This window comes from Carcharhinus amblyrhynchos, chromosome 22 (assembly GCF_965287045.1).
Source record: "Carcharhinus amblyrhynchos chromosome 22, sCarAmb.v2.hapA, whole genome shotgun sequence".
Classification (NCBI taxonomy): domain Eukaryota; kingdom Metazoa; phylum Chordata; class Chondrichthyes; order Carcharhiniformes; family Carcharhinidae; genus Carcharhinus; species Carcharhinus amblyrhynchos.
Window position 1 is genome coordinate 4,028,223 of NC_137345.1, and position 19,891 is coordinate 4,048,113.

Genomic DNA, 19,891 nt, shown 5'->3' on the forward strand with positions numbered 1-19,891 from the left:
ACACAGTGGGGTGGGGAACATTGTCTGAAACACTGTCACAAGTGAATATTGTCACCTAATCAGCATATTTAGTGCAAGTGAATGATGTAAGAACAGTAACATGGTACAAAGTTGAAATTAATTGAATAGATTTTTTTTTGTGCAGCTGGTTTTATAGCTTTTAAAGGAAAAAAATACTTTGCAAAGTAATGTTTGGACTGCTGAATAGTAGGAACAGAGCTACAATTTGTAACAGATTGTCTCTGGGTAAATAAAATGATGGGTCATTTATTTTGATTACACTTATTGTAATATTTTTGCCTGATTTATATGGTTATGTAAATTTAACAGCAATTGCAGTAAATCATGAGTGCAGTTGAAATTATTGCTGCTACCTAGATGCAGTAACCTGATGTGACCAGTTTTTGTTTTCACTTGTTTTTTCAAGATTTGCAGGATGTGGCTGTTGCTGACTAGGTCAGCATTTATTGTCCATCCCTGGTTTCTCTTGAGAGAGTGGTGGTGAGCTACCCCCTTGAACTGTTGCAGCCCATGTGCTGTAGGTGCACCCACAATACTGTTTGGGAAGGACTTGTGATTTATAATGCAGCATTAAATACAGTATATTGACATCACTCATGCCATGACAACCTGATCATGTATGCTAGGTTAGCCAATACATTAGCCTCTACCACATGGCTAATTGGGAATCCAAATTCAGCTCATTGCATTTCTGAAATAAATAAAACATTATTAATAGATAATGTCATCACACAGGTAATCGCAATATGCAAATTTGCATACCTGTTTTGCCTCCATTTTGTGCCAAGGTGACGAGTGTTTTTGCTCAGTGCTTCTGTGGTTACTGAATTATTTTTAATGTGGGGGGGCGGGGGAAGAGAGAAGCTTTGGAAAATGAGCCACTTGAAGATTATACAAGTAATTATGCACATGACCTATATTTGCTTGCATTACGTAGAAGACAGCTCTCTAAATTATTGTAGCTGAAGCCACGTGTCAGAGACACCCTTTGCTAATCAGCAATTTTTACTAAACTGTTCCATGATTTTCTGCACTAAAGGCCTTCACTTGGATTTATACAGAGGTGAACATAAACCTCTCTAATGCGTTTGGTATCTTTAGGTCAAAAACATGATTTTTGATTTATTGTCACTAGTATGCAGTGAAAAGTATTGTGTGCTATACAGACAAAGCATACCATTCATAGAGAAGGAAAGTGCAGAATGTAGTGTTAGTCATTTGGTAAGGTTTAGAAAGATTTAAAGCATTGTTGGCGAATTTTAAAGAGTTAGAATGAAGTTTTAGAAGCATAGAATCAGAAGGTATGCTGGGCACAGCTTGCAAGAAGTTGCCTTGCTCTGGTGCCATCTTAGAAATGAGGAAACCATTGAGTAGAATTGTCCTTTGAATTAAATATTTCGACCCAAAAAAAAGCCATGACCGTTGCAAGTAAATCCTTTCTATTCTACTCAGCTCAGTATGCCTAGAGAAATTGGCCATTTTTTTTCTCCATAGTATTTTAACACTTGATGTAACATTACCATTAAAATTATTTGAAAGCTGCTCCTGAGCATTGACTGCAGATTCATTTTCCATGCACTGGCTTTACAATTGTTTCTGTAATCAAATAATGCATGGCAATGTTTAATGAATTAGTGACTTGCATCCTGTACCTTTTTTAACCATGCTTCCATGTGACAATAGTTAATTGCACTTCATAGCTATAATCTAATTAACTTTTGTTCTAACTAAACATCACATTTTTGATTTTTTTTTCAAAAAATACTAATTTGCTGAACTTCAGTTGAAAAGCTTGTTTGCTAAGATACATAGCTGCTCAGCCCAATAGTAATAGAGTGCACAGTTTGGAACGGAATTGCAATTGTAAACATCCAGATTAAATGTGTTTTCTTGCTGTAGGCCATTTAGTGACAGGCTCATGAATTGTGCTTGAAAGGAAAATAAGAGGAAAAGGCAGTTTTAATGAAAAAGCCTCTTCTGTGTTCTGCTTTGTTAATATATGGCAGATTGCTTCATTTATTAAAGATCTACCCTCCATTAAACGTGAGGAATTGTACCAAAATTATATTTATCCCGCTTTTGACATGGTGAGTAAGTATTTAAATCAGAAGATGTTTTTCTAAAGCTTTATTATCTTTTTAGTCATGACCCTGGATATGTGCATGTTTGCCTTTGCTCTTCAGACTATCACCTAAGTGCTCTTGATTTTGGTGCTTTCCACAGTTGCAGAATCTGCTGCTGGCACCAACTTTCTGTCCTAGAAATTGGCTTAATCCATGATTTTTAAAAGCTTCTGCTATAACCACTCAGCAATGGGTCACCACATGTATCGTGAGTTCTGTTTAAATACCTTCACCCACTGTTTGTCTTCTGTGATCACTCCAACATATGTAGTTGACTCTTCCTCTGATTCCTCTTTTGTGCTATACAGCTACCACTTTAGTGCCTGCACTTTCTAGATCTCATGGTATGATCTTACTTCAGTTCCCCAAATAATCCTATCAGAAGCCTTGCCTTGTTTTTTACTTCCGCCCCTTATTTGTCCATTTAAAATGTTTTTCCTTCAAGTGAACATTCACCTCTTACCCATGAATTAAAGCTGCATCCAAGATAATGGATTATCTTCTGACCATAGTTACTTCCACTCAAATCTCAGGATATTTTTTATACTATGTTAGTTTCTGAAGACTGTGTATCTCTCTCGCACTTCCCTCTGGCCCCAAATCTACACTGCTTCATTTTTTCTGTATTTTGATCCAACATTCAGCTGCAGATCCTGGTTGCTGTATAAAAGAATGACCAAGGTGGAAGTCGTTGCTCAACACCAAGGCAACATTTTCAGTGTGGCATCAGAGAACCTTAGAATTTAATTTGGAAACGTGATAACAACAAGATTGTTGTGTCTCTTGGGAGGCCAATTATTGTAGCCCTAGTGCACGTACTCTCCTTGGTCCTCTATTCCTTTAAGAGATACTTTACTGGGCCTAATTGCTCTCTCTGTACTTGGATTTTAAAAAAAATTGTTTCTATTAAGACTCATTTTGTCCTTTTCATGAATTGAGATCCAGGATTGAGCAATCTACCCTCTAACATAGACCTTTTAAATTTGGGAATCTGCTTTGGATGACTTCATCTGTAGTAACGGGACCAAAACCAAACAGTGCTGAAACCACACCTTGGGGTCCATCAGTACAATATTTTCAGATGCTTGTAAATTCCAAGACTGTCACAAACTATTTACCTGTCTCCCTACCTGGTCTATACAGCCTTGTTCTACCCTTCACTTGCTTTCTTGAGCTTTAGGCATGTTGCAGAGTTTTTGTTTAAAAAGTAAACCTGACCAGAAAGTTACAGTCCTTTGTCACATCTACATACAATGATAGCATGTTGTTTATGCCATTTTCCTGAAACCCCTTTAGAAGAAGGGGAGGTTATGGCTTAGTGATATCATCACCATGACTATTAATCCAGAAACTCAGCTAATGCTCTAGGGGCCTGGGTTTGAATCCCACCATGGCAGATGAGGGAATTTGAATTTAAAAATGGAATTAAGAATCTACTGATGACCATGAAGCCATTGTTTATTGTCAGAAAAACCCATCGGGTTCACTAATGCGCTTTAGGGAAGGAAATCTGCTGTCTGGCCAAAGCCATAGCAGTGTGGTTGACTCACACAACTGCCCTCCAAACAAGAGCAAGTAGGAATGGGCAATAAATGCAGGCCAGCCATGTTCCAAAATTTTTTTAAAGGCCAAAAGATGCTGTTGGCTTATTGAAATGTGAGGTGACATTTGGGGGAAAGGGTGACAGAAGTCAGATCTGGCTTTACAGCAGTGAAGTTGGAGCAGCAGCTTGACAGGTCACCTTAAAATTTGCGTCAGTATTTTCACTGGTGAATGAAATTAATGGGAGGAAGGGTTGGGGGGTTTCACAATGCAGACTGAGCTTTCTGTTGATGTATGACTTATGAAGAGTTCCAAAATCTGAATTGTAATTTTACAGCTTTGTTGTACTAAAACTTGCCAGTAATGTATTCCCTACATATGCAGATGTGCTTTGCCAACCTCTTTCCATCTCAGGTTTTTAATCTTGATCAAACTTGACCACTTGGTTTGTTCCAATTGTGGACCATTTAAAATACATCTGGTGTGTAATGGTATTTAGCTGCTCTCTTAATCACGTCACTGAATTGGAGTGGAGTCATGAGCAGGAAACTGGCAAAATGGTGTCAGTCATTTGGAGTGTAATATAATAAATGCAAATAGTTCACTCGCATAAGCTGTGAGGAACTTATAATGCAATGTGCTCGAGTCATTTACAATTTGCATACAGTCTCTGGCTCCAATAAGGAGCTAAATGTTGAAAATAGATTGCACAAATCTGAACAATTTGAAATTGCTTTTTGAAAATAACTGCACTTCAGTATTTCAGGGGCAACCCCATAAGTGAATAATGCTACATTCTTCTAATCCCTTCAGGCACTATTTATGAAGTGGTGTGGGACTTCACAGCATATTGCCTGTGTGATAAAGCCCTTGCAGTGAGTGACTCCTCTCAGATGCGCACTGACCACACCGCATAGTTTTCCTGTATGTAGCTGCACTCGAGCATTTTTAACAAGATTTTATTATTTTTGTCTGCCTGCTCTGTTTTCTTGGTCCACTTTATTTTGAAAACTAGGCTTACTGTGCCAAACAAGTGGGAAAACATGTGAACATCCTTCATTTATACAGTATTTCCAGGAGTGGCAATACCTCGTGACTTTAAAAAAGATTTTCAATGTAATAATGGATGACTGTATTGATCATGAAATAATTCAGCCCAACTGCTGGGCTTGCTTGTATCAAATCCATGTCTCAGTTTTAATGAACTAATTTTTAAATCCTTTGATCACAGCTCAGATTGACTGACTTTTTTTTATATAAGCTTTCTCTTTCTAAAAAGAAACTGAAATTTGTTGACTATTTTCTCACCGACTTAAATTTAAGGCCAGTGAATAATTCTGAAACATCATAAATGGATATGGTGGCAGCAGAGAGATTTGTCTTGTTTGACAGGTATCCAAACCAGTTTGTGTAGAGGGACAGTAATGTATTTAAAGCATCAATCAATTCCTCTTGATCAAACGTTTCACCTTGGCATTAAGAATGTATGCCCATGGATCTGGAACATTCCAGTATGATCTGGCAAGAATGTGCAGCCTGCAGATTTTTAATCCCACTGTTTGAGGGCAAGAACCAAATTGAGATCTTGAACAGACATTTTAATGTAGATCTGCACCAACCACTTCAGCAAATTTGACTATTTTGGTGAATATGTCAGATCTTTAATGTCTAAAAATATGCAGCAGATTGATTGTACTGTTAGAAATAACATTTTAGAAATAAGATTGCTGAATGCAAGTTCCTATTCTGATGGTATGCAAGGAAGGCATACCAGGTATGACCAGAGAAGGATGCTTATGGGCTTTGCCTGTCAGAGTGTGGATTTTGAGTTGTCTTTTTGCTAGTTTGAGCCTTGGTGAGACCACACATGCAATATTGTATGTAGTTTTCATCTCCTTGCCAAAGGAAGGATATACTGGTCATAGAGGAGTGCATTGAAGGTTTTATCAGACAAATCCTTGGGGTGGCAGGAATTCCTTATGAGGGGAGATTGAGAAACTGCCTCTTTTTGACTCTGCCTCCATTCTCTAGAGTTTAGAGATGATCACCTCTAATGTACAACATTCTTACAGGGTTTGAGAAGGTACTTGCAGGATGGATGTTTCCATTGGGTAGGGGCAGAGGATTCTAGAACCTAGGGACATAGTCTTAGAATAAGAGAAGCCATTTTGGACCAAGATGGGGAATTTCGTCAGAGGGCAGTGAATTTTTGCAATTCTGTACCCCAGAGAACTGTGGGTATGTTCAAAGCAACAGTCAATGGATTTCTAGATAACAGTGACATCAGAGGATATGGGAATACTGCAGGAAGATGTTTTTAAGGTAGAAGATCAACCATAATCTAGTTAAATGGCAAACTAGGCTTGGGGCTGAATGGTCTACTGCTCTTGTGTTCCTACAGACCGTCCATGAGGCTTTAATATTGGCTATTTTAAAGTGATCAATTTCCTTTTCACTTGTACGTGACCTTCACCAATGTTATAAAATTCAGCATTCTAGGTTTCAACATCAGGGAATGGGGAATATTACATTAAGTCATTGCAAATGGTTATAGAAGAAAAAGGAGCAGGTAATGGGGCTGATGTTTTTGACCACTGGCATGGTCAATGATATGTTTTTGTCACATTCGAAGTGTTTTGCACTGTACACATCAGTAAATAACATACTCGCTTCCTTTGTCAAAAGCTTAACACCCACTCTCTGAATCCTGGCATTATTCAGTAATTGCATTTTGTGTGCTTGTGATTGTTGTGCTAAAGGTCAGCATATTCCTTCTTGGTAAGGAACAGGTTAAGTTTGCATTGCACATCAAATTAAATTTTTGCATTTCCAATCAAAGACCTGTTACACTTGATCTTGGAGTACTTCCAGTATTCTTCCATTTGGGTTGCTTTTTTAAACTTTTTGAATTTATTATTTTTTTAAAGGTGAGGCTTGCGGGGACCTGATGTTACAAGTTATGACTTAAATTCTAAATAATGCACAGCAAACAAAAACGCACCCGCTCTGGAAAATAATACACGTCAATTCCTTGGTGTCCTTTTAAATACCAATCAATTTTTCTTGCAAGTCGTCTTTCTTTTAAAGAAAAACAGTTTCCAAGAATGTTGCAAGGCCTCTGAGCTGGCCACATGAGATATGAATGGTAGCATTCTTGCTTATAGTTACTACTGGCATTGTTTGAAAATATGCAGTGGATTCCAGTGAAATTCTGTACAGTACAGGGTAGCAACAGTATAGTCAGTAAGTATCATTTTGAAACTTGATATATGATTAGCTAGGACCTTGATTGCCTTGAGTTCACTTTTAAATATGTAATGTTTTCCAAACTGGAGTGGGTTAAAACAAGCCATTTCAATAAAAACTCCAGTGTCAGTCTATCCATAACGCAACCATATATTTTTGTACCTGCAGTGGGTAGTTATACTGTGCCTGTAAGTAACCCTGTAATAATGCTAAAATCAGTAAGAAGTCTCAACAACAAGTGAAACTTCTTGCTGTGTTTACCCCAGTCCAGCACCAGCACATCCACATCATAATGCTAATATTCTCTCAAAAGGAGAGCAGCTGATGTTTATTGTGCCTAAATTATTCTACCTGATTTTAAAATTCTTCAAGCTCCATTGACAGAAGCAGGATGTAACTTTTTCAGTGTGGCCATTTAAGAGGTTGGTTAGCTTAGATGGCTGGTTTGTGATGCAGAACAACACCAAAGTGTGGGTTCAATCCCTGCAGTGGCTGAAGTGGTTCAAGACCACCTCCCTTCTCAACCTTGCCTCTCCTCGGCTGTGTTGATCCTCAGTTAAATCAGTATCCGTCAGCCCTCCACTTGAGGGAATGGTCATCTGGGACTATAGCAGTTCATTTTATCCTTTTATGTGCATTTTATTTGTTGGCTACCATCATCTGTTTAGACACGATTAACCCAATTTAGTTCAATTAAAAATTCCAAGTGCTCAACTGAAAGTACACCACATTTTCCAATTTCTCTGCGAGAGAAACTCATGCTAGTTGTACTTTACAGTTTGGGGTGGTACAACGGTTAGCACTGCTGCCCAAAAGTGCCAGAAACCTGGATTCGACTCCCGGCTTGTGCAAACTTTGCACAGTGGCCCGTTCTCCCCATGTCTGTGTTTCCTCAGGGTGCTCTGGTTTCCTCCCACAGTCCAAAGATGTGCAGATTAGGTGAACTGGCCATGATAAATTCTCCCTCTGAATCTGCACAAGTGCAGGAGTGTGGCGACGAGAGAATTTTCACTAACTTCATTGCGTTTTGTTAATGCGAGCCTACTTGTGACTAATAAATTTAAATATCCCATTCATCACTGGTGTTTCTCACTGCTGTCTGACTTTGCAGTTTGTGGTCAGTGCAATCATAGTTTGTTGTTCCTCATTTTAAGGACAGCTTTTTTACATCTTTCCCCTCCTACTGACTCCCATCTGAGGCAGTTTACTTGTCTTTACCACCCTTGTCCCACTTTCTGCCCTGCAGCCTCCCTCAACCTTTCGTCCCTGTTTACTTCAAGTGCTTTGCACGAGATTTCTATTTCATTTGCTTTTTTTCTCATTTTAATGTAGCTTCTATTTAAAGTATAAACATTAGACTTTCTAATAGCTAAAAGAAATATATTGACTGTAAAAGAAAATGGTCTTGTGTGAATGCCAGGTCAAATCATTCCACGCCGCCCTGCCTCTCTCTCGCCCCCACACCTTCCCAGGCCCTCGAATCTCAAGATTCTCCATGTGATTGGCTGGTAGTTTTATCTTTTTTGCATATAATTAAAGATGGCAAAGTGATTTAATTGCACAAAGATGTACACATGCCCCCCCCCCCCCCCCCCCCCAAAGTTGTTCCATTTATGCAGTTTTTGTATTTCATCTCCTTACATGGAGAAGAAGATTTGCTAAGAGGCTGCTGTACAAAAGATAATTGGTAAGTGATGTCATTCTGCCTTTGAGCTGATCTGTTCATCGGGTTAGCCAAGATTCAGTTTGTAAAATGTAAACATGCAATTCGCTGTGTTTACTCCTAGCTGCATCATCAGCTGAACTGTTTTTTTCCAGCGACTTTCAAACACAGAAATTATCTTGCACATACTCCCTGCGGAGGATTCTTAGCTGCCTGCAATTCTGAGTCAGGAGGCGACGCATTTCCATAAAAAGGCATATTTTCTGAGGGGAAAAAATGATCTGCAGCATGGGAGGAAATGGCCAGAAGCGGAACTAATAAGTGTTCTGCAATGCAGTGCCGAGAGGGGAAACGCAACAGTAGACCAGGGAGGGAATCCAAATGTTGCAGAGGGAAGCTTAGCTGTTTTACAAATCTTTAAAATATTTCTTCAGGCTCTGGATTCTAAGTCAGTCTAACATAGTTTACCCTTTCTCTCGGGTGTCTCTTGAGAGAAATACCAAAAAGTACTTATGCAAAGTATTTTTGTGGTTGACTAGAAAATAAAACTTGATATTTTCTACTACAAGTGATTAAAATATCACCAGAATTTGCAATTAGTATTTATTTTGTAACAGAGCCAAACAAAAGTAGACGTGTATTGCCAACTTAAATTGGTGCAAGTCATCTACTAGTCTGACATCCTACTTTGATCACCTGCCCATCAGTAAATAGCCAACAAAGTACTTTTTCAACTTTTCTCCCAGTTTACTGATCTTAAATTGTAATTTTTAATGAAAGACAACTGATTTTCAGCCCCAGGTGGGAAATGGCTGCCTTAAAGTACCATACTGGAAACCTCAATCATAAATGACACTTCAGATTCAGTAAACATGCAAAACTATGTTTCTACATTCGTTTGTATGGGACTTGACGACAACTGCGTGGTGTTGCATTGTGAATGGTATCATGCTGCCACTTTGAGTTTTAGCAAAAGACAAAGCATAAAGCGAATATATTCTAGTGAACTAAAATATCTTTCGGTGATTTAAATGAAATCACTAAATAGTTTAGGATTGAACAATCGGCTGGCAAATTTACAATACTGAGGCCATTTACCCCATTGTGTCATCTCTGGCTGACCAGGATGCAGCTGACCTAATCCCAGTTTGGGCTGTTGGCCTGTAGTCTTCAAATGCATGTCCAGGTTCAAGAGGGTCTTGGAGGTGTGCTTTTTAAAGAGGAAAATCATCAATGGAGCCTGCTGATCCTGCCAAGCAGCACTGAACTAGTGAATCATAGTTGGAAGTTTAGGAGGAGTTAAAATGGAGTGAAGGATATAGAAAATGGAGCTTGATTTTGATTTATTATTGTCACATATTAGGATACAGTGAAAAGTATTGTTTCTTGCATGCTATACTGACGAAACACAGCGTTCGTAGAATACATTGGAGGGAAGGAAAGAGGATAATCTCTCCCGTTTTTAATGTCAACAAAATGAAGATAATCAACAACTTCAGGAAACTTAGTTGAGGACATGCCCTCGTCTACAATCAACAGTGACTGAAGCAGAAGTGGTCTACTGCTCCAAGCTTCTTGGTGTCCAGGTCACCAGCCATCTGCCCTAGCCCCTCCATGCTGATGCTAAATTTCAGAAAGCCCACCAATGCCTGTACTTTCTCAGGATGTTAAGGAAATTCATGTCCACTACAACTCTAACCAACTTATTACAGATGAACCATAGAAAGCATCCTTTCTGGATGTATCACAGCTCAGTGGTGGCTGTTCTGACTAAGACTGCAAGAAACTATAAAGGGTTGTGAACGTAGTCCAGCCCATCATGCAAACCAGTCCCCCATCCATTTGACTTCCCACTGCTTCCTAAAAGCTCCCAGCATAGTCAAGGACCCCAAGCACTGCAGGGAAAATGGAAAAGTCAGATCACATAAGACTCAAGAACACCACCTTCCCTTCTGCCAGACCTTTGGGCATACCATACATTACCTTATCTTCCCCTAGCTATGGGGGACTGGTTTGCATGATGAGCTGAACTCTGTTCATGATCCTTTTATAGTTTCTTGCAGTCTTAGTCAGAACAGCAGCCACTGAGCTGTGATGCACCATAGAAAGCATCCTTTCTGGATGTACTGTAAAAGTTGGTTAGAGTTGTAGTGGACATGCTGAATTTCTTAACATCCTGAGAAAGTAAGGCATTGGGCTTTCTGAAATTTAGCATCAGCGTGGAGGGGCTAGGGCAGGTGGCTGATGATCTGGACACCAAGAAACTTGGAGCTGTTGACCAATTCTGCTTCTGTCACTGATTGTAGACCAGGGCATGTCCTCAACTAAGTTTCCTGAAGTTGTTGATTTATCTGTTTTGTTGACATTAGGGGAGAGATTATTGTCACATCATTTCACCAGATTCTGTCTTTCCTGTACTGTCTTGCTATTGTTTGAGATCTGGCCCACTATGCTGGTGTCATCAGCAAACTTAATGAAATTGGAGTGGAATTTGGCCACAGTCATAAGGTATAAGAGTACATTAAGGTGCTGAGGAAATAGCCTTGTGGGGTACTGCTGTTGAGGATAATTGTGGGGAAGGTGTTGTCGCCTATCCTTACTGATTGCGGATTAGGAAGTCTAGGATCCAGTCAGGAGGAGCTGAGCCCTAGGCTACAGCGTTTGGGTATGAGTTTTGGGATAATGATGTTGAAGTCCAAACTAAAGGGATTAAATAAGTTGCAGGATAGATGGAGGCTGTCAGCAGGAGGCTGATCCAACCATTTCCTTGGTTGGAATTTCCAAATCAGCTTGTTCTTGAAGATTGAATAAATTAAAAAGCTGGAGGGACTGATTGAGAACTTGAGGATTATCTTTGCTTGTATAGGGAAGAAAGTGTTATTGAAGATTCTTTCAATAGATCAGATTTGTTCCTGTTCACTAGAATGAAAAGAATTTTTACGATGTCTGATTTTTTTTTTCCCCCCCTCTCTCAGTATGTTTTGCATTTCAATGGACACTTGCTTGTAAGGGTTACCTGGCTCACTTGCACATTTGAAATTCTAATTGAGAAGTTGTATAACCAGGGGTGCTGTCATTGAGCTCTGTCATGTCCTATGCCAGACGTCTCTGGAAAACCCATGTTGCACTGTTGAAATAACTATCCCACATGGGTTGAGGCAGATTATTCAACTCAGTCCTTGGAGACAATTTTGACGGTACATTCTATAAAAGTAGAATTTGTATCTGTTTAAATGTGCAAGAAACCAAGAACCAGATACTTACAAACCTGCTGGATTACAAACAAATCAATTTGAGTAATATTAGTTAATGTGCAGTTCCAAAGTTAAGATTTCAGCAGTCAAATTGCCATCCCTTAAAAGGGATGTGATATAATGGATCATAATGTAAGGTTTTTGCTTTGTATTAACTTGTTAACAGTATTCTGCACTTGCTCTCTGGCATCACTTCTCAACTTTCACTGATGGTGAGGGCTTGCTCTTTTCAAGGATGAATGCACTGGTCTCAGATTCATGCATGAGTAAACCAGCATGAAAAATGAGTTTGCCTCAAGTGAGCTGGTACTGATCAGTGCATTGAGACGGTCAGTAAATTTGTGATGAAGCCTCTATTTATAAAGGCAGGAGGACATGATTGAGATGTGACCTACTTTAATTGCTTTGATATGTAACAGAGGTCACTATCACTATCTTTACAATACTGGTTTTAAAAGTCCCCTTGGTGGTATTAGATGTGGTTTCATTTGCTTAGTCTCCAAGTTCTAGACCACCTTTCTAAAACATTTCAGTGCAGTATTATGGGCATGTCAGATGTCTTTGCAATTTTTATTTGACCAGAGCAACTGTATAGATTTGTCCTTCCAGTTTAATTATTTAGAGTATTTTTGAGTTGCATGTGCTAGGGATTACAAGTCTGTCTCTGATTAGTGGGAGAATTTTGAGTTGTTTGTTGCATGAATGATGTTCAAGCAAGATTGTGAAGCTCTGAATGAGGCTATTTTGGTTCTTTTTGAAAGACCTGTGCCATTAAACCTACTCCTGTATCATTTTTTCCCCATAGTCTTGCACATATTTCCATCTCAAATATTTGCCCTATTCCCTTTTTGTTTTGAAAGTTTACTGTTGTCTGACTCCACATCTTTTGGGTGGTGTATTCCAGGCTATAACAACTAGCTGCATTTTTAAAAAAAAAATCCCCTGCAGTGTATTTGCTGAAGTATCTATTTCCTGTAGTAGATTACCACTGTGCTCAGTAAATCTAATAGACCTGGAAGCATATTCATGTGGTGTCAAGACTATTTGATTATTTTTAAAGCTTTTTAAGCAACAGGTTATGTTCTTTTCAGAGCAGACTTGAGTGCAAAACAGGTTTTTTTTTCAGTTATGTTCTGTTGCCTCTGCTGACTGGCTGCCAGCTATTGATGTGGGCTGTGTAAGATGGAACAGGAAGAGTGTTTCGAACAGGGTGCGGTCAGGTGACAGGAAAGAGATTTTACTGAGAGATGTACTTGCACCAGTACAGCACTGCTATATATAAGCAAATGCTGTCAGAGTTGTGGTGAACTCTGTTCTTTCCATTCTTTCATTAACCCATAACTTGGACTTGGGAAATGTTTGCTTCTTGGATGTATTAGTTCCTTAGGATTTAGTATTTATACACAAATACTAATGTGGCATACATGTGGGATGTTGTTGGTTTTGATAGTGTTGCATGTAATTGTGTGATCTGTCTGGGGTATGAAGTACATATGAGCCCTATAGCTGTTGGCTTGAACTGTCCCTGTAAGGCTAGAATACTTGGGTGAATTTTGAGGTTTATCTTAATCTTTGTCTTCAGATGCTCTCCTCCCACCCCCAAAAACCTGCATTTCATTCCATTAAAATGCAGCTGAGTTGCTTATCTTGAGCACAGTCTGCTTGTTTCAGATGGCTAGTTATTTCATACCAGAGATTGTTAAATGTGGTATGTGAGATTCAGTAGCCTGGTAACTCTGGCATAGTTGATCTGATTTGAGTTCTGGGGCAGCCTATCTTCAGTTGCTCATTTTATCTATTCAGGCCTCGGGTACTTGTGGTGAGTGGACTGTATTTTATCCGGCATGCTGTTCTCTTTTGACATTGCCGCATTATTGATGTTGAAAAACTCTGCTTCCATTTTGAGAGCCACAAAGGAAAATCTCCATAGTTAGCAGGGTGATGTCAGTTACTGTCGGCATGTTTTCCCTCCTCTGTGGGGTTTGTAAAGATATGGAAAGGGAAACTTTTTTCTGGATTTTGTAGATTGTGGTGAACAAATTTATATTTAAAAAATCTGGCTTGTTTTTTGCCAAGTGCTTGTCTGGAGACTTGACTTAAAAGTAATCTTTGCTCCCTCTTAATTTTTGTATACAGCAGTTTAATTCACCAGTGATGGTGGCAAATGCAGATTAAGTTCTACACAAAATGCACGCTTTATGGATAGTGTTTTTCTGTTCCTAAACAGGGTGTACTTTATCTTGCAGATAGTGACGCTGTTCAACAACGTCACAGGATGCGCGAATACAAACTGGTTGTCCTCGGTTCAGGAGGTGTGGGGAAGTCTGCGCTGGTAAGTATCAATAGAAACACTAACAGTAGGTCACTTATCCTATTTATAGTTTTGCTCCAGTGCATATATATGGGAGGAATTGGGAAAGCTGCAACTTTTCTGGTGTTCAGATTGAGTTGTTTTGAACTGAATGGTAGTGATTTCGTTCAGCAACTTAGAATCATTAACCTGCGGCCCTAACTTGAGGTTCCCAACTTATGTCTTTGAGATAATTGAGACCAACCAACTTCAGCCTCCATAAGAACATAATCTTCCCTTGCCTTACTGCATCTGTATGCTGAAATCCCCATCCATGTCTTTATTTGTTCCCATTTTCGATGCAGTCAATAGAAGTGAATACAAGAGCAGTGATTGGAGATGCCACCAGCCAATATAAATTTCTGCCCTGTAGTACCTTGATCTAGGTGTACTGATATGAACATGGGGTATAAGCATAAGAGTATCATCGACCATGATTGAATGGTGGAGCAGACTCAGTGGGCCAAATGGCCTAATTCTGCTCCTATGTCTTATGGTCCTGTAGGCCATTCAGCTCTTTGAGCCTACTCCACCATTCACTAAGATGGCTGATCAGTTTGTGACCTCAGCTACACTGTCACTCTTTTTCTCCCCTACCCACTGCTGCAGCCACTACCACTCCATAACCCGTGAACCCTTTTTTTATCAAAAATCTGCCTTGCTGATGCTAACCACCTCTGATTTGAGAATGAAAATTCTATTACAACCGTCTAACAAAAATCATCTTCAGTCTTAAATAGTAGATCTCTCGTTCTTGAACTGTGTCCCCAATTACTAGTCCTCCCACAAATGGCAATATATAAGTCAGTTTCAGTGGCAAGTGTAACTGTCTTAATTGTATCTGTCTAGGCAATATATAAACCAGTGATTCCAGACCCAAAGCAATGTGGTTGACTCTTAAATGGCTAGCAAGTCACTTGGTTGTATCTAACTGCTACCAAAAAAAGTGTGAAACTGGGTGGGCTGTCTGGCATTGACCTAGACACTGGAAATGATGGCCACCTTAGCCTTGTTGATTCTGCAAAGTCCTCCATCTGCGAGCTAGTTCCAAAATTGGGAGAGCTGTCACTCAGACACAGCAGCCAGCTCAATTGATGCTCTTGCCACAAACACCACCAATGAACAATGGCAGCAGTGTGTACTGTCTATAAGATGTACTTCAGGAAATTGTGCTGCCTCAGAAGCACGTTCAGATCCCAAACTGCTACCATCTAGAAAGATGAGGGCCGCAGATACCTGGGCACACACCACCTAAAAGCTCCCCCCACTCTCAATCATTCTGACCTAGAAATATATCACTATTCCTTCACTTGCTATGTTAAGGTGCTAGAAATTCCTGCTTAACAGCACTGTGGATGTACTTACACTCTGGGACTGCAGCAATTCAAGGCAGGGGCTCACCATCTTAGGGCAACTAGGGATGGACAACAGGTACTGGCCTGGCCAGTGATATCCACATCCCATAAATAAAACTTGGAAGTACTACTGTAGCTAACTTGAAATTTGACTTAACAGGTACATGTGCAGATTCAATGTCAAGTGGGCATCAAAGCCTTGTTCATCAAGTGAAGCCGCCAAAACAGATTGGCCATTTCTCTCTCTGCTGTTTGTGGACTTTATCTCTGTAAATTGACTGCTACTGTGTCCTTAAGTGACTGACTACATTAAGGTTCATCTATTGGGTGTAAAGTGCTTTTCATTATTGAGGATATAAAATGCCCAATAAATGTGAATTCTTGAAGTATTATTACTTGCTGGACCAATAAGCAGAAAACCTTAAGAATAAGCCATTAAATTAAACTGCATTTGAGGCATGACTCTGACTTGTAATGATATTAATCATTTTAGTCTTGCACCTTATAACATTTACCCTGAAACAAGTTTCCATTAAGTTGAATCAACAGATAATGTGACCTGATAAAGCATGTCCCTGAATCTTCCAAATTGAACACAGTTTCATCAGTAATTGAAATAAATCCAAGAGTATTGCCTCTGTTTAAATTTCAATAGTTCCCCCAGTGAATAGATTTTCCTTTGCATACTTTCCTAACAGCATAAAGCCCATAATAAGTTTGATACGTTGTTGGATTTCTTAATGGGTTTTTGTCCACAAATTGTCAGCCCCCCCAGCTATGCCAGGGATTGTACGCTTTGCGCATTGACTGTATTTTAATTAGAAATATATCTGTATAAAGAGTAACAGTAACATCAACTTTTTCCCTAAATTATGAATTATTACATTAGGAAGTTCTCTGCTTTTCTGTCTAGTTGGTTTTTGTCTGCTGGTTATGGTTCCTGGTTTAATGAAGTGGTAGCCATGTTGAACACAAGCAACTTTAATGTTCCCCCCCTTTTGCTCTGTAAGCCTCACAGTACCCAGCAAACTATCCCATTTCTTTGCTTCAATGTTCATGTTGCATGGCCTGTTTTCACTTATTCCCTAAGGATGCCTAACATTTCTCTCTTCCCTCTGATGTCCTTGGTGTATGCAATCCATTGAGGGTGGGTGATTGCAGCCTGTCGGTTGCTTTATTGTAATTTCTCAATTGTCCCTGGTCTCAGCCTCAAAATTCCGCATCTGCATCGGAAACAGTTTTTGCCATCCTTGGTACGCTGACTTTTCCTTGGTCAGGTTGATGCTTTCCTGGCTCTTAGGACATTGCTTGTCTTTATTATCCACATTGTTTTCTTTTTTGAATTACTTGGCAGTCTGGATACTATGTTTTATTACTTTGTTTTCTAACTGTATGATCTAGTGCAAGCACCCTTAGTTATTTATCTTCAGCCCCTCCAAAGCTTCCCAAATTTGTCAATTGCTATTGTGCTCTTACCCTGTCTCCACTTTATGGCTAATGCAGGGTTGCTGTTTTACAGTTTCTCTCTGTAATTTCCTCGAGTATCCTTTGGGCATCAAGGGTGCAGAACCAGTTGTGCAATCCAAATAGGAAAACATCTAGAGTTTGGTTTGTTCAGAATTTTAATGAACTATATAATCAACTATCATTTATTGGAACCCCTCTGACTAAATGGAAATTTCCTGGGGCAGCCCAGTTATAATTTGCCCCTGATTTCTCCTCCCCCCACCCCCATAACCTGCTATATACCCTGGGTGTTTCAAACAAAATTTATTGAGAATGGTGCTGCTGCAGCCTAGACTGCTGAGAATGTTTGTGCAGTGGAAGTCAGTCGTGTTTCGTTCTGTACATGCTGAATCAACAGCTGGTCGGGTATCCGGTGTAAACATCAACAATTGTAACTTCAAAGTAGGTGTGATTCACGCCTGCTTGCAGATCAACTTGATTTGCCTAACAGTTGCTCAGTGCCTGATGTGCCTTGCTTTGCTATTCAAGACATTCTGGTGTGTAACTGTCTGAAGCATCCAATTGCTCGGATTCCATTCAATTTTACATTAGTTGGCAGCTGTACTCCAAATATTGTGACTAGTTAGTTTATCTCTAGTGCTGCTGGTGAAATGGAAGGGAGCTAAATGAAATATTCCTATATTCAGTGCCTAACAATTTAATCAAACTATAATGCACTTGGGCCACCTGTCAGTTTTGTTTCTTTGCTATACGGTCAGCTTTTTAAGTGTACTTAATCTTGTTGGCTTCTGAAATATCTTTCCAGATCCTGTGAACAAACAAACCCCCTCTTTTTTGCACATTCATTTTACACTATACTGAGGCCTTAATATTGAAGCAATCTTGACATCTAAAGCAGTATACCCTTGCAAATCTGTGTACTGCTTGTTTCAGTGAAGCTTAGATTTGGTGTGCTGGCCTGTCACTCGTGCAGGGCGTACAAAATTTTACTGGTGCAAAAAATATAGGGCAACTTGACAGTGACCTAGAAAAGAGCAGCATTTACAGTATAGGAGCTATCCACCATGTCAGTGCCAGCCCTCATTCAGCTAGTTCCATTTTCCCCTGGTTTGTAAATATTGTCTTCAGTTGTTTATCCAGTTCTGTCACACTATGGTTGAAACTGCTTCCACTACACTCAAGACTGCATGCTTTAAAAAAAAGGGTTTTCCTTATTTCTTATTTATATTTCACTGTAGTTAGCACTGCTGTCTCAGCGCCAGGGACCTGGGTTCAGTTCCTGGCCTGTGTAGAGTTTGCATGTTCTCCCTGTATCTGCATGGGTTTCTGCCGACTGCTCCAGTTTCTTCTCTCAGTTCAAAGATGTGTGGGTTAGGTGTGTTAGCCATGTTGAATTGACCCTTAGTGTCAGGGGGTCTAGTTAGGGTAAATGCATGGGATTATGGGGGTAGGGCCTGGGTAGGATTGTGATCGGTGCAGGGCAAATGGCTGCCTTCTGCACTGTGGGGATTCTGTGATTCTTATGTCAAATTGATTTTTGCCTATTTCATCTTAAATTGACCATTCCATTAATGAGAACAGTTTGTCCCTTTTCTAGTTTGTTTAGACCCCCTCCATGATTTTTGAACACTTCTTCTATCAATTCTCTGCTCAACTTTATTTTTAGGAGAACAAACCCAGTTTCTTCCTACTAACTGAAGTCCCTTTACCACCACCCCCCCGCCCCCCACCCCCAGAACCATGCTTGTGCATCTTTTCTACACTCTTGCTAATGCCATCTCATCTTTCCTATAGTGTAGAACCCAGAATTGGGCAGCTATTCTCGTTGAGCTTGTAAAGCTTCACTGTAGCTTTTGGCTTTATTTATAAAGCCTCTGTCTTTTGAATCAAATGATTTGTGCACATTTACCTCTAGGTCTCTGTTCCTGTGCCCCTTAAGAATTAAGCCCTTGTTTATATAGCTTCTCACCCTTCCTATCAACATAGGTTAAATTTCACCAGTTGCATGTCTACTGATTTCCTTCAGACTGTCCATGTCATCTTGAAATCTAGAACTATCCTCCTAGCAGTTCACAATACTTAGAAGTTTTGTACCCTGAAAATTATGCCCTGTACACCCAAGTTTAGGGCATTAACATAGGTCAGTAAATGCAGTGGTCCTAGTGCTGACCCCTGAGAACCATACTGTAGATCTTCAGTTCAGAAAGGAAACGTCCAACTCTGCTTTTTCCTGCTACTTGCTGCCACTTTCCTTTTTTTGTATCGTGCTTCAACTTTGGACATACAACAATACAGATCCCGAAGAGCCTGCCACTTAACCACCAAGATTAAATTGATTTAGTATCTATCATGCTGTCTGAAACACAGAACTCATATTGAAGAATTAATTTGTATTGAATTGTTAATCAATTTGAACTTTATATAAAACATAAAGCAGATGCTCCAGTTCTCAGATTCAAATCAATCTCCTTATCATTTAACCTGCAAAGGTTAACTACTTGTCTCTCTCCACAGATGCTAACCTTTCTTAATTTTAAACTTTTACATAGTTGAGAATCACCCATTTTAGCTGTCCTTCGTGAGAATTTTGTCTAGTTGCAACCCATCTTCATTTTGATTTATTGATGGAGGTTGGTGATACTGGTTGGGCCAGCATTCATTGCCCATCCCAAATGAACTGAGTGGCTTGATAGACCATTTCAATCTCCACCATATTGCTGTGGATCTGGAGTCGTGTAGGCCAGACCAAGAGAATGGCATTAGTGAACCAGATGGGGTTTTGTTTTTACAGCAATCAACAATGGTTTCATGGTGGTCATTAGACCTTTTAATTTTTTTAGATTTTTTTTTTAAATTTTCACCATCAGCCG

General features: G+C 39.6%; 1 protein-coding gene across 3 annotated transcripts in view; it reads left to right on the forward strand.

Annotated features, from left to right (window-relative positions):
* rap1aa (RAP1A, member of RAS oncogene family a) overlaps window positions 1-19,891 on the forward strand; it is a 114,740-nt gene that overhangs the window by 50,089 nt on the left and 44,760 nt on the right. For all 3 annotated transcript variants that reach the window (XM_080209718.1, XM_080209721.1, XM_080209719.1), the window contains exon 2: window positions 14,096-14,181. In XM_080209718.1, the coding sequence (XP_080065844.1) occupies window positions 14,125-14,181 (57 nt within the window). In that variant the 5' untranslated portion in view covers window positions 14,096-14,124. The remainder of the gene's footprint in view (window positions 1-14,095; window positions 14,182-19,891) is intronic.